This window comes from Pelobates fuscus, chromosome 3, assembly GCF_036172605.1.
Source record: "Pelobates fuscus isolate aPelFus1 chromosome 3, aPelFus1.pri, whole genome shotgun sequence".
Lineage (NCBI taxonomy): Eukaryota > Metazoa > Chordata > Amphibia > Anura > Pelobatidae > Pelobates > Pelobates fuscus.
This window is the reverse complement of record NC_086319.1, coordinates 345742799-345758307: the sequence shown is the minus strand read 5'-3', so window position 1 is coordinate 345758307 and position 15509 is coordinate 345742799. Positions and strand designations below refer to the sequence as shown.

The window sequence follows — 15509 nt, the reverse complement described above, 5'->3', positions numbered from 1 at the left end:
TATGTCCTGATCAAACCATGGCAGCATTAATTAGTGGGTTAGAAACTCCAATTCAACAGATCGGAAGGGAAATAAAACTGTTGATAATATAAACAGGACAGTAATTTCGATAACAAAAAGTTATTTTCCTGTCCTCCTGTGGATGGGTCCTTCTTTAGCAGGCTTTTATGCTTTATTTCATGCCCACCAAGCCAGTTCTGAAAAGGCCCAGCCAGGGAAGTTAAGCCTTTGTCTTCCTAGAGAATATTTTAAAATGTGTCTCGCTGGGTGTACCCCTTTTAGTAACCAATGTCTGATGTAAACTCTCTCCTGGAGGAGATGAAAATTATTGTTGGGGGCAAAGTGAAGCCTCTATTTTAAATTGATTAAGTTGTTTCACCAGTAAAAATCTCCTTTTGCCAGTGAAACATGGACATGCAGCAGGCTGTCGGCCTCTATCCCAGGTACTTACTTTGATCCAGGTTTCCGATAAGATAAGAAGTATAGATCACAGGCTAGCATAAGTATGGGTTGGTTACAGTCATTCTAGCTACTCCTATTATTTAGTATGGTTCTTCCTTATAATAAATGGGCATCTTTTAAGAGGTGATAGGTGAGCATCTAGGTAAGTCTTTGTGTTTTAGAAAGCGATTTACACCGACTATATGATGTTTGTCTGCATGCTACAGTCCAGCACGTGCCAGAAACCTGATTCTTAGTATGATTGGCTCTTGTTTATAAAAAGACATATGACATTTTTTTTTTAAAAATAGCTGTGTTTGTTTTATAACAGGCTTTATTTCGGAGAATGGAAGGTAACATTTATTACGGACATTCCTTTAATTGTCTGTGTCAACACATGTGCCCAATACAAGCTACAGAAGGCTAGTTGTGAGTCCACATGGGCACTTATGCTGAACAAAATATATAGCACGGATTCGCTGGCATTGTGTCCTTGAGCGCATTAACAAGCCTGATTTAGGTAGTAGATGATAACTTTTTGTTCTGGGCACAACTACAAATATAACCTACAGAAGAAGAAGAATTTAGTAATGATGAGGACTTGTACTATATCAGCACTCCTAATCTTTTTGACAATTTTCTATATTATATTTATTTATTATTATTATTATTATTATTTATTTTCTGTATTTATCAAATTATATCGTGTTTATGAGTTCTGAAAACTAAAATAAAATGTCAAAATACACACATTTAACATGGAACTTACTGCCTCTATTTTGGCTCCCCTTTAATCATTTTTATAAGCTCTGCCCTTCGCACCTGTCAGTCAACTTTGAGAGAGGAGAAAGGCTCGGATGCAACGCTATGCCATGGCAGAACTGAATTGAGATTGCAATCCCTAAATCTTTAATCTACATTGAAAAGAAAACAGAACATCACATGAAAAAGAGGCTAACGCAAGTAATGTGTGATGGTGATTTCCAGAGTGACAGTCCCCATTTAAGAATACAAGGCATGATAAAGATCAGGAGTATTGAAATTCAGCAACAGCTAGGGAGCCATAGGTTACTTATATGTAGATTAGTCTATCTGCAAACTGCACAAATGACTTTTGGTCATCCATATTTTCTGAACCTGACAGGAGAAAGGTTCATTTTGCTGTTTTTCTAGAAGGAAAATGCCCTTGTCCTTGAAGCATCTGCAGAAGATTTGCCGGCTGCTCTGTTGGTCCCCTCAGGGGAAACACAGAATCACAGCTCATTTTCTTTCCTCCATAAATTAGGTAGTACTGGATGTGAAACCAGGAGGAGGTAATGCAAGAGAAAGCAACTGGGGCTTGTAGGTTTCTGCGAAACCAGCAAAAGACTTGATACCATGTACAAAAGCAGTGAAACTTAAATTTACCGCTGTCCTGCGTTGCTTCTTAACCCATTGTTTACTAGAATGAACACTGTAAAAAAAAATAACTTTTCTTGAGCTCCTACAGCAAGATTGCCACCGGTATCGATCCTATAATGCAGGCATAGGCAACCTTCGGCACTCCAGATGTTTTGGACTACACCTCCCATGATGCTTAACCAGCATTATGGGTGTAAGAGCATTATGGGGGATGTAATCCACAGCATCTGGAGTGCCAAAGGTTGCCTATCCCTGCTACAACCTTAGTCACACTACAGATCAGTCATCCTTAACCAGCAGGAGATGACAGAACCTCTAATCTAACAATGGAGGCCAAACCTCCAATCAAAATGTGGAGACCAAACCTCCAATCTAACTGGTCACACATGTGAAAAATATATGAAACTTGCTATTAAGATACATTTTCTCTGCAGTCTGTCTTTTGTTCTGTAAAAGCCATAGGCTAAATGGGATTACATGTTGCCCTGAAGAACTCATTCTGCAAGGCTGTTCTTTTACAATTACTGTAATTCTGAACTCAGATTTAATTCTGAACTGTGGCAGTCATTTCTTCGAGAGCTGTTTTTTTTTTTAGACTAGCAGACATTGCTTAATATTCATGCTTTTGATTAGATGGGATGCCTTTAATCAGAGAAACAAGCCTCATCAATAGATATAATGTATAGTCTAGTCATTTCTTTATTCATGCGAAATATATGCTTAGATCCAAGTGAAAATGGAGAGGCGTCCTAATGATCACAGACTCTGGTTCTCTTTGACAATTCACTCTAATAAACTCCTACTTCCATTAGGGGTATTTGAGTGCACAGGAACACTATCATATGGTAATGTTTCCTAAATCTGTCCCCAGGCAGGAGTATCTCCAGCAGGGCAAATTTTAACAAATATTATACATCAGCACAGGCTTATTACTGGGCACCTTGGTAATACAGTGATTGAAAGCACACATGCTTTAGAAGTACCTGAGCTGCACTTTATGTGATTGCATGACTCAATCTCACTGGCTGACAAACAGTGAAAAAATAACTTTAGATTCTAATTTTAATGGCACAGCATATTCTCTGAATAGAAGAATAAACATTCTATACTGAGGAAGCACTGTGACCCCTCTTATGCTGTGATCTCTAAATGAGGAGTGCAGGTTGCATATTCAATAAGCTAGTTACCAGATTTGATATCCTATTTTTGCCACAATAAATGGACAAAGACCAAAAGGTGGAAAGTTACCTGCATGTAGTTATCAAATAATGAATCACTACAGATGGTATGGAAACAAGTCATCTATTACTTCAAGCAATGGCTGCTCACCTGCTTCTATACAAACCCAGGTACTACTCAGACAGTACAGCATGGGTAACATGTGCAAATACTCCTAAGAGAACACTGATGCATGGCAGCAATTGTGCAGCTCCACTGTCTCATATAATAAAGAGATAACAAAGAATAATGATAAGGCAACCTGCATATTACAACCTAATACAGTAGTCAATCAAATATCCTATAACAAATATGACAAATTAACTCTTTGGGGTACAGGTCTATAAATGCTAGTTTGCTGATACCAGATACACTGGACTGTGGAATGCTCTTTAGATTTGAAAAGTTAATCTGACTCACTCACTTATAAAGCAAAGTCCATCTGGTTTGCAGGTCAACATTCCACCTCAAGATCTATACCTTGTAATGATTTCTTGCATTCAATGGGACAATAATATGTCTAGTTGTACCCAAGCTATACACAGGTATCACAGAGCTCTGTTTCTCTGCCGTATGACCCACCTTGACTATAAGGGCAGTTAGCTTTCAGGAGGGGTTACTTATGATCCTACACATATATAGTATTGTATAGCTTCCATAGTCATGAAATTACTAAGGTCTCTACACATATGTAGCTAGATACCATCCAAAGCCAGCACTGTTACTTAAAGTAACATAACCTCCACAGACATTGATGACGTGTTCCCACTGACCCGAGCACTAGTGATGTCCAGAGAATACAATGTATCAATCTGTAACGTTCTATGCCATTCACTGGGATTGTACATACTGATCTAGTGATGTGAAGATTACAGGTCTCCCGGATACAATGTATCAATCCGTAACGTTCAATGACATTCTCTGACTGTTTCCACTTACCGAGAAGCCAGCCCAGAACGGGCACGAATGCCTGACCCTGGCAGAGGTGGTGAGAGCCAGGGCAGCGAAGCTGACAGCCACGATGAGACATCCGAGCACCATCTGGGACACCCCGAGAGACAGCATGATCCTGGAGCGAGTGCGGTACTCCCGGAGCCGGGACAGACTGCGAGAGAGGGCAGCGGGGCTTAGGGAGCGGGTCCCCGGCAGGGCACTCAGAGGCATCATGGGCACCAGTGGCAAACACACAGCAGCAGCAACAGTACGGGGAATAACGCCGGCAGGTCCTCCAGAGTGGGCTCCGATACCCAGATATAGGTCCTCCAGAATGGGCACTAATACCCAGAGATAGGTCCTCCAGAATGGGCACTTATACCCAGAGATAGGTCCTCCAGAATGGGCACTGATACCCAGAGATAGGTCCTCCAGAATGGGCACTGATACCCAGAGATAGGTCCTCCAGAATGGGCACTGATACCCAGAGATAGGTCCTCCAGAATGGGCACTGATACCCAGAGAGAGGTCCACTAGAATGGGCACTGATACCCAGAGATAGGTCCTCCAGAATGGGCACTGATACCCAGAGATAGGTCCTCCAGAATGGGCACTGATACCCAGAGTTAGGTCCCCCCAAAGTGGGCACTGATACCCAGAGCTAGGTCCCCCCAAAATGGGCTCTGATACGCAGTGATATGACCCCCAGGATGGGCAGTGATACCCAGAGCTAGTTCCCCCAGAATGGGCAGTGATACCCAGAGCTAGGTCCCCCAAAACAGGGCACTGTTAGGTCAGCAGGGGGCCAGGTGATCAGACACAGCAGATTGTTTATTGGCATAAAACAGGTAAATCCAGAGTATTGTGTCCACAGGCAGCGCACTAATCACAGGGTGTCAGATATTCCGTTATCCGGGTCTGGTGGGGGATCACACAACTCACTGGGTTTGGTGAACTCCAAATAATGGATGAAATCAGCCAGGAACTCAGTGAGACTGTTTGTCTCCAGTGATCAGTGTAAGGTGAGAGCAGCCTCATCCAACCAGGAACCCAGGTGTGACTGATCCAATATCCCAGGATGTTCAGTAGCCAGCCAGTCTGATCTGCTAGCCCACTCCCAGGAGCTGGAGGAGAGCAGTGAGTGAATGAATGGAGAAGCCCTGAGTGACAGTGGGAGCAGAGCCGGGTCCCCACTCGTGTTTCTGATCAGATTATCCTCTCCACGCACAGCACTTGTCCTCCTGCCTCCAGGTGCGATGTGCTCAGTGCAGCCTCTTATCACAGTGCACAGTGCAGCCCTTGCTGGCCCCCGGGCCACCTCATTCACCGAGCCACAGGCTGTCAGTGGGGGCCGAGATTGAGTGAGACAGGCAGCCCCCCCTGTGGCAGAGATGGGATGGAGAGGGAGCTAACATTAATACAAGTGTCAGCCTCACATCCGAGGCAAACAGTGTGTGATGGAGTCACTTCTTCTAAATAAACACAGGGCGGGGGAGGGGAGGAAGGAGGGCTGGGGATTGGGAGCCGGGGAGCAGGGATGGAGCTGGGAGCTGGAGGAGGTGATTTAAAGTCCCGTCTATCAGTCAGAGCTTCCCCGGTGATAGGAGCCAGAGCCAGACTGCTCGACACTAATACAACTACAGTGCACTGGCTGGGGGAGATCTGAACACTAACGTGTGTGTGTGTGTGTGTGTGTGTGTGTGTGTGTGGTGTGTGTGTCCGGTCCCTACTCAACTCTGCTATCAGTATACAACAATAATACGCTATAAGTAAGTATACACCTACACTCTGCTATCAGTACACAGCTCTAAACTGCTATTAGTATACAGCCATAATGTGCTATCTATATACAGCACCACTCTGCTATCAGTATACTGCTCCATTCTGCTATCAGTACACAGCTCCACTCACTGCTATCAGTATACAGCCCCACTCTGCTATTAGTACACAGCCCTAATCTGCAATCAGTACACAGCTCTAAACTGCTCTTAGTATACAGCCATAAACTACTATCAGCATACAGCCCCACTCTGCTATCACTATACAGCGCTAACTGCTTTCAGTGTGCAGCCCCACTCTGTTATCAGTATACAACTCCATTCTGCTATCAGTACACAGCTCCACTCACTAATATCAGTACACAGCTCCACTTACTAATATCAGTACATAGCTCCACTTACTAATATCAGTACACAGCTTCACTCACTAATATCAGTACACAGCGCCACTCACTAATATCCGTACACAGCTCCACTCACTAATATCAGTACACAGCTCCACTCACTAATATCAATACACAGCTCCATTCACTAATATCCGTACACAGCTCCACTCACTAATACCAATACACAGCTCCATTCACACATATCAATACACAGCTCCATTCACTAATATCAGTACACAGCTCCACTCACTAATATCAGTACACAGCTCCACTTACTAATATCAGTACACACAGCTCCACTCACTGATATCAATACACAGCTCCATTCACTAATATCCGTACACTGCTCCACTCACTAATACCAATACACAGCTCCATTCACAAATATCAATACACAGCTCCATTCACTAATATTAGTACACAGCTCCACTCACTAATAGCAGTACACAGCTCCACTTACTAATATCAGTACACAGCTCCACTCACTAATATCAATACACAGCATCATTCACTAATATCAATACACAGCTCCATTCACTAATATCAGTACACAGCGCCACTCACTAATATCAGAACACAGGCCACTCACTAATATAAGAACACAGCACCACTCACTAATATAAGAACACAGCACCACTCACTAATATCAGTACACAGCACCACTCACTAATATCAGTACACAGTGCCACTCCCTAATATCAGTACTGTGCACCACTCACTAATATCAGTACACAGCACCACTCACTAATATCAGTACACAGTGCCACTCCCTAATATCAGTACACAGCTCCACTGAGTAAAATAAGTACATAGCTCCACTCACTGTTTCATTGCACAGCCCCATACACTGTATCACTGCATAATACTACTCCCTGACATCACTGTACACTACCTGCTGTCCCTGTACAGCTCCACTCATTGATGTCAGTACACAGTCCCATTCACTACTGTTACTGCATAGCTCCACTAAATGAAATCAGTACACATATTCACTGTACAGCTGGCAACCCTACTCATTGTGATCACTGCACAGCTCCCCTCACTGCTATCACAGATCAGATTAATTCATTGCTATGTATTGTATTGTTAGTGTGGCTGTGTGTGGGTGGCCTGGGTGATGTGTGTTAATTTGTATGATGTATGTGGCTGTGGGTAGCTGATGTAGTGATGTATGTGGCTCTGTATGTTGTGTGTGGGGAGACTGTTGTATCCAGACTCCCCATACACTACAATATTTGTTTTAAATAAATATGCGTATTTTGTGGCAGCCCCTCCTGATTATTTGTGGACAGTGGTTATATGTTTTTGATTCCTGGTAGTCTGGTGGGGGCTGTGATCATGGACGTGGTTGGTCCAGTGGGGTCTGTCATGCAGCTCTCAGGTGGTCCAGTAGTAGGAGATTGTTTTCTGCACCTCCGAAAAGCATAACACTGCTCCTTCCAATTCAGAATCACAATGGAGCACACACAATGATCTGCACCCACCAGAGGTGCAGGCCAAGGGCTCCCTCACAGCAATGAGTTGTTGCAGTGCAAGTCAGGGAGATATTTTGATTGCATTGTGCAGCAGCAAGAACTCCTGCTGCATTAAGGTGTACCTTAGCACACTATGCTCCCTGTTTGCCTGCTCCTCACTGCATTGTTCGAGATCACTCACTGCTAACCTCCACTCATTGGATTGAACAAGATCACTCACTGCTAACATTCACTGCATTGGAAAGGATCACTTACCGCTAACCTTCACTGCATTGTATAGGATCACCCACTGCTAACCTTTACCTCACTGCATTATACAGGATCACTCAGTGCTAACCTGTACCTCACTGCATTATACAGGATCACTCAGTGCTAACCTGTACCTCACTGCATTATACACGATCACTCAGTGCTAACCTCTACCTCACTGCATTATACAGGATCACTCAGTGCTAACCTGTACCTCACTGCATTATACAGGATCACTCAGTGCTAACCTATACCTCACTGCATTATGCAGGATCACTCAGTGCTAACCTGTACCTCACTGCATTATACAGGATCACTCAGTGCTAACCTGTACCTCACTGCATTGCATATAATAACTCACTGCGAATCTATACTTTACCGCCTTAAACAGGATCACTCACTGCTAACCTGTACCTCACTGCATTGAAGAGGATAACTAACTGCTTACCTATACCTCACTGCATTGTATAGAATCACTCACTGCTAGCCAATACATCACTGCATTGTACAGGATGACTCACTGCTAACCTATACCTCACTGGATTGTATAAAATCACTCACTGCTAGCCAATACATCACTGCATTGTACAGGATTACTCACTGCTAACCTATACCTCACTGCATTGTATAGAATCACTCACTGCTAGCCAATACATCACTGCATTGAAGAGGATGACTCACTGCTAACTCATACCTCACTGCATTGTACAAGATCATTCATCAGGAACTGAATGAAGACAGCCCACACACACACATGATTATTTACTTTTGTTTCGAGTTGGATAATGACACCCCAATGATGCTGCTGGAAATAGAGATACACCTCCAGCAACAAAACGGTTAATCTCTGTGAGTGCCGCATTTCATAGGGAATTGCTGCGCATGCAAACTCCAGGGACCAAATCACTGAAGTGGTCATGGTGCTTGGAGAAACCCTTTCAGTCTCTTCTCTACTAAAATTTTCACTCAAACCATTAATGACAGTTTTTTTGTATTTAACTTGTTCGTTATTGCACAAAAGCATGTCTACATTCGCAATAGCTTATCATAATGCACAACGGTTCAAGTTTATTTTAAATAACAACATTAAGCCACATTCTGTACAAACAACACTGTGCCATTTATTAGAGCTACATAAATAACAAATAATAAGCACTTCGACATCTACCCCATGCTGATTATATTCTTCCTTTCCCCACGAAATGCCAACTTAAATTTAAATGTATTTTCTGCAGTCTTTGATCCTCCTTTAACCTGTCCTTTAACCTTCCAGTTCTAAAGGAACCGCAATGCATGGTTTGCCCTTGCAATGCAAGCTATTTCGACATTTAAACTTCACATTAGTATTTAAACATTTTATGTAATATTTTGATTAAAGAACAGCAGGAATGAGATTGGCACTTTAGGAGTGTGCTGGTCAGATATAAATAGCTATGATATAACTATGAATCACACTTTAATTTCACCCTAATTATTTATTGATTGAAATATATATTCACCACTGCAAAAGCATATCAGAGAGAACAGATTTTGAGCACAAATAATATGTAAGAAGGGAGCCCCTTCGAAACTGAACCATTCACTTTTAGCTTCTCTATGACCTTGCATGCATTATATGTCCTCTAATTTTGTAATTCTGCTACCAGATAATTGTAGGTGAGAAGGCTTTAATGATATCACATTATAAATCTAATGTTTAATAATTCAACAGTAAATAACACATTATTACATTCACCCTGCAAACAAAGAGGTGTTTTCTTCATTCAAATATATTTTAAATATATTAATGCAAAATGTAATAATATTCTGGTAATAAATATGTACCTTGGGAAGGTAACTGTGTCTTACAGAATTATATAAAGCATTCCTTTCATGTAACAACATTGGCGAGTTTATATAATCACATTTTATAACTATTTATTTTCTGGTTAGACATGCAAGATTATCCCCTAAACTCGGATTTGTAAAGAATGAACACAGGAATTACAAACTTTAAGTTAAAATGTCAGAGCTAGAAAAATACTCAAGTCAAATCATTTGTCAAATTGTCACAGCTTCCAATTAGTGATTAAGCCCCCAGTGTCCAGTGTCTAGTATTTATCATACACATTTTACTTATAAAAATGTAAAAAATAACTGCATTTTTTCCCAGCATAATTTTTCATGTGTTAATATATTTAGCATAGTTTCACCCTAGCCAGTTGTAAATATAGTTGCTTTACCAGTGCAGAGCAGCTGTGGCTAGTGAGTTGTTGCTCAATATAAATTAGTCTCACACCACCTTCTGTCTATCTGCCCACTACATTCTTAACCTGCTTTTGTGTCCGTCAAGCATTCTTACCACTCATTCCTCTCCGAATCTATCATCTATCCTTTCCATTTACAATGCACAGTGATATAAGCTTCAATGGCCATAAGCCTGACCAAATTTTATTTCTAACCTCAACCACATTTCTCCCTCTCTAATTCCAGTTACCCTCTAAATCCTTACCCTCTAAATCACAATCCTCCCCAATCCCCTACATTTCCTCCCTCACTTCCTGCTCAACTCAGGCCTCCCAGATGTTGCTTGAATACAACTCTCATAATCCTACGGCTAATTGTTGGATTGAACAACTCAGGAAGTTTTAAGCAATAAATGTCTGGTGGGTCAAATTGAGATACCTTTTCTAAGCCATGTTTCTTCCCTTATCTGCAGCTACATTAATTCCCTCACCCTCTAAGCCATGGGTAGTCAACCTGGTCCCTACCGCCCAGTAGTGGGCGGTTTGGGATTTCAGGTAGGCGGTGGTGGGTTCTGCAGAAAATGCCTGGTGGCCCACCCGATGGCCATGGACCAAGCCTAGCAGGGGAGATAATTTCATCCCCCCTTCCAGCCCATGCATAGCCAGCCTTGCTGTAAGCCCTTTAGGGCTGGCGAGGAGATCAAAGATCTCCCCCACTTGCCCGCTGGCACGTAGTTCCAGCAGAGAGAGGGAAAGGCCTGGGAAGCTCTGTGTTGTTCCTGCGAGCAGGCTGGTTGGAGCACTGCCACGTGTTACCATGGCAATGTTCCAATACGATGCTGTGCTTGTAGGAGGACATTAGAGTCAGCCTGCAGCCAGAGGAGCTGCAGACTAAAGTGAACATGCAACTACTGGACAACCAGAGCTTGCAGCATTATGTCCCCCCTCCCTGGCAAAAGGTAAGAAGAATGCAGGGGGGGGGGGGGGGCATTAAGATAGATTTTCACATCTCACCCACCTACACACAGGATAGACCCTATGCACCCTTCACACAGATGCACACTACACCCCTCAGCCACACACACACACACACACACACACTGCCCCCTCACACACACACACACACACACACACACAGACTGCCCCCTCACACACACATACACTGCCCATTCACACACACACAGCAACCTTCACACACAGCACCTCTCACACACACATCACCTCTAATACACACACTGCACCTCTCACACATACTGCACCCCCGCACATACACAGTGCACCCCTCACACGCACTGCCCCCTCACCCACACACTGCACCACAGACACACACACTGCCTCCTCACCCACACACAGCACCCTTCACACACTGGCTCGCTCACACACACACTGCACCTCAGACACACACACCGCACCCTTCACACACACACACACACACACACACACTACCCCTCACACACATTCAGCACCCCTCACACACAGCACCCTTCACACATACTGCACCTCTCACACACACAAACACGCACACAGAGCACCCTTCACATGCACCCATGGTACCCTTCACACACATACAGCACCCCTCACACACACACACAGCACCACTTACACACACACTGCACCCTTCACATAATCTCTGCACCCCTTACACACACAATGCCCCCTCACATACACTGCACCTCTCACACACAGAACCCTTCACACACATACAAAGAAAAAAATAGAATAGAAAAAAGGAAAAATAAATAGATAAATTTAAGTACATTTTTTTAAAAAATAACCCTCCTTTCTAAAAAATTAAATAGAAAAGTAAATCGCACTTGCGCTATAAAATGAGTTACTGTGGCACTGGTGGTCGGTAAGGAAAATTTACCATAAACAAAGAGACAAAAGTGGGCTGTAGGTATTAAAAGTTGACTACCCCTGCTCTAAGCAATGTTTCTTCCCTTGTCTGCAGCTACATTCCCTCCCTCACCCTCTAAGCCACGTTTCCTCCCTTACCCCAGCTACATTTCCCCCCTTACGCTCTAAACCAAATTGTCACCTCTCCACCTCAGCAAAAGTGTTCTGCTCGTCCTCTAAGCCAAGTTTCCTTCTGACTCCGCTAAACTGATTTTCTTTCTTCCTCCATCATAAATTGCATTTTCAACTTTTTTGAAAGATAGAAGGGAGTATAATAAATCTGAAAGTCAGACAGACACAGTTTTAGTCGTGCAATTTTCAAACAAGAATACGTTTTACAAGTGAAAATATTGACACGGTTTTATTCATCATAAGCAACATTTTTAACTTTCTACTAAAAATATTGCTTAATTATTTTGGCACATTTACCATAGTAATACAAAATAAAATTAAAAAAATGATTGTGACACTTAAGTAAATAATTATCGTTTAAAGTACTGACAGAGTGTTGTGGTAGAATGGTAATTACATCGTTAATCAGAAACATTAAGTATAGGCCTAAATAAAGATTTTCCAATATGGTGATATAATTAAACTGGAATACTGTTTTGCAATGGTCGGTGAAGATCCCACCTCTGAAAGAGTTAATCTCCTGGCCGTCACCTGGCATAGTGTTAACATCACTCTCATCCTGTTTTATCGAATCCCCTGCTGGCCCCAGTGATGTTCCAAGCCATTGTGGAAATGTACTGATCTGTTTGGACCATGGGGTATTGAGCATGTGCCTTACCTATTCACACATCACTGTGATAGACACATGCTCCTGTATCTGATTCTGTGTGGATTTGTTTACAGTGAGCGGTGGAGGAGGGGGTATAGACAGACCCTCCTGTGGTGGAAGAAGTGATTTGCACATCACACCGGCAGTCTGCAGGGGAAAACTGATGGAGCATAGTAATAAAAGGATGCTTTTTTCTTTTTTTACCCCGCTACTGCAGAATCACCTTTGAGTGGTAATTTACTTTTACCTCTTGTTAAATGACCAGTGCCTATACATGATGAACTGGAAGAATCATCAGAAGTGGGTTTTTTATTTTTTATTATTTAATGTGCGGTATATATGCTATTATATTTTTTGCTATCAAATGAAGAGATAACAGTGATCACTTAAATTATATTTGTATAAAATTGTATTGTAAATTGTATTATTAAGGTTACAGTTTTATATTTAGAAGGCCAATATTAACTTGGCCCTTTCCACTGATAAACCTGAAAATAAGGTATAAAGTCACCTGGAATCCAACACAAGGAAATGCTCCCTGCGCTGGTTTTAAATGCCCTGTCTGTCAATGTCAGAGTGAATGTGCATGCTCTGTTCTGGGTAGAGTAGGAGAGGGGGGTAGTGAGCAGGGGAGGGAACTTGTAAAAATAAATCACTGCAGGGAGGCGGGGAGAGAGCACGCAAAGAGAGCAAGGGAAGATCAAGGCTTCCGCTTGCAGACAGTGCTACGTGGGAGAAGCTCACTATATGTGTTGCCAACACGCCGCATATGCTGATGATTGACATTTTTGCACAGGATTGACATTAGGTGCTGCCTACAATTTTGTGCCAGGGGTGTAACCAGCCCCAGGCACAAAAGTGAAGATATCCCGGTGTGTGCCTTGTTTGTACAGACTCCCTCCACTTCTATTGTCAGGGTGATTGGAGTAACATTTTAATAAAAAAACAAAATGATGACTTAATACCATATTACTGTAAGTTATTCAATATCTAAAAACAATGGAAAGAATGGATGCTAATGATAAGTCTCCATTGCCCTCTGTTGGCAAAACAGAAAAGTCTATCATCAGCATAATCACAATATGCAAATTAGGATATTGTCAAAACTGACAAACTGCATCTATAGATCTCTGCTTCCCCACAGTTTGCAAAGTTAATAGTAATTATGTTATATATTTTGAGGCATTATTATGTTGCTTGTTCATCACATTAGGCATGTTGATTATATTTTTATGGTTTTCTCCATATTCTTAAATAATTGTCAGCAAAGGCTAGTCCAAGTTCAAAATAAACAATCATATGTAATTTCCTTTTGGAACTGTGTGTCCTGTGTGGGTTTAGTTACAGCATATGATCATACATTGTATAAGCCTGCCACGACATCAATGTACCCGATCTTTGGCAGGTCCTACTCTAACAAACAAATGTACGCTGTTTTGAGATTAACCCACTTACATGGGGAAAAATTCCATCTGGGTCTCTCCACAGTACAAGGCTAAATAGGGTCCCGGAATGAGGCACCTGTGACAGGAAGGGGTGCAAACCCAAGGAGTTGTTCTAGACTCCCAAATATATAAATTAAACCAAGGGACTGCACTCACCTTAACATGCAAACATGGGGACCTGCCACAGACGGGGTAGATTGACGTTGTGGCAGGTTTATGCAATGTATGATCATATAATGTAACTAAACCCCCATTATTTTTGCCTGGATTAGGTGTTTTTAAAAATAAATAAATAAAAACTGTGAACATTGAAGTTGCTGTTTAGTGGATGAGTGAGTGCTCTGGATCTTGTGTATTATAAAATGCATTGTACATCATGTTCTAATCATCTGATTTAATTTAATATTAATGGAATGTTGTCACAATTGGTGTAAACAACCTGTTTTTATAATTCTTAACCTTTAAGACTTATTAAAGCAAATTAGAAATAAAATAATTTTCAAAAATTTTGCCTTACTAAACTTTAGTCACTTTTCAACATATATCACTATGTAACAATTAAAAAAAAAACAGTACTTATGGTAGCAGGAAACGTTTCTAAAAGGGTGTAATTCACCAAAGAAACCACATTCCAAACTGTGTCCTACTTTTCTGAATGGCTTGCTACTTACCTGGTTCTTTCATAAACCTGAGATTCTTCTGGTCTTAGCTGGTATGGTAAAGCAGAAATTCATAGTTCCTCATACCCATTATACCAACTAATACCCACCTTATTATTCATTGGCTGAGGCTTGCAACCGATGGCTCTTGAGCCAATGAATACAGTCCCAGCTTGACTGTTTGCCACTGAGTCACAACAAGGGTTTCTAGTACCATAACAACACACTGTGGTGGTTAGCGTAGGTTTAAATGGATGCATACATTGTATTGCAATTTACTTGAATGGTTGTACAGTGCTTGTTTTGCATCACAGGCATTCCACAGAACCAGCACCCAAAACACAGCTGCCTTTTGAGACCTAAACTCCTGGTATAAAGTTGTGTGAGTCTTGATGCTTTTTTATACTAGGAATATGTTAAACTAAGCAGGTATTAGTTGCAGAATACACTATGTATGTTCAAAATTACACCACATCTACCACTTTGCACAAACTCAATACACGTTTACAATGTTATTATATGTGCAACAACAACAAAAAAGTTGTCATATGTCTACAATACACACAGAGCATCTGCAATTTGACACAGTTATACAGCTCAATTCATAAGCTGACTGTAAAGG

The 15509-nt window shown here is 41.9% G+C and overlaps 1 protein-coding gene across 1 annotated transcript in view; it reads right to left on the bottom strand.

Annotated features, from left to right (window-relative positions):
* Positions 1-4728, bottom strand: part of ENTREP2 (endosomal transmembrane epsin interactor 2) — a 740326-nt gene extending 735598 nt beyond the window's left edge. The window contains exon 1 of the mRNA XM_063449144.1: positions 4000-4728. Coding sequence (XP_063305214.1) covers positions 4000-4227 — 228 coding nt within the window. The 5' untranslated portion in view covers positions 4228-4728. The remainder of the gene's footprint in view (positions 1-3999) is intronic.
* Positions 4729-15509: the final 10781 nt, after the last annotated feature.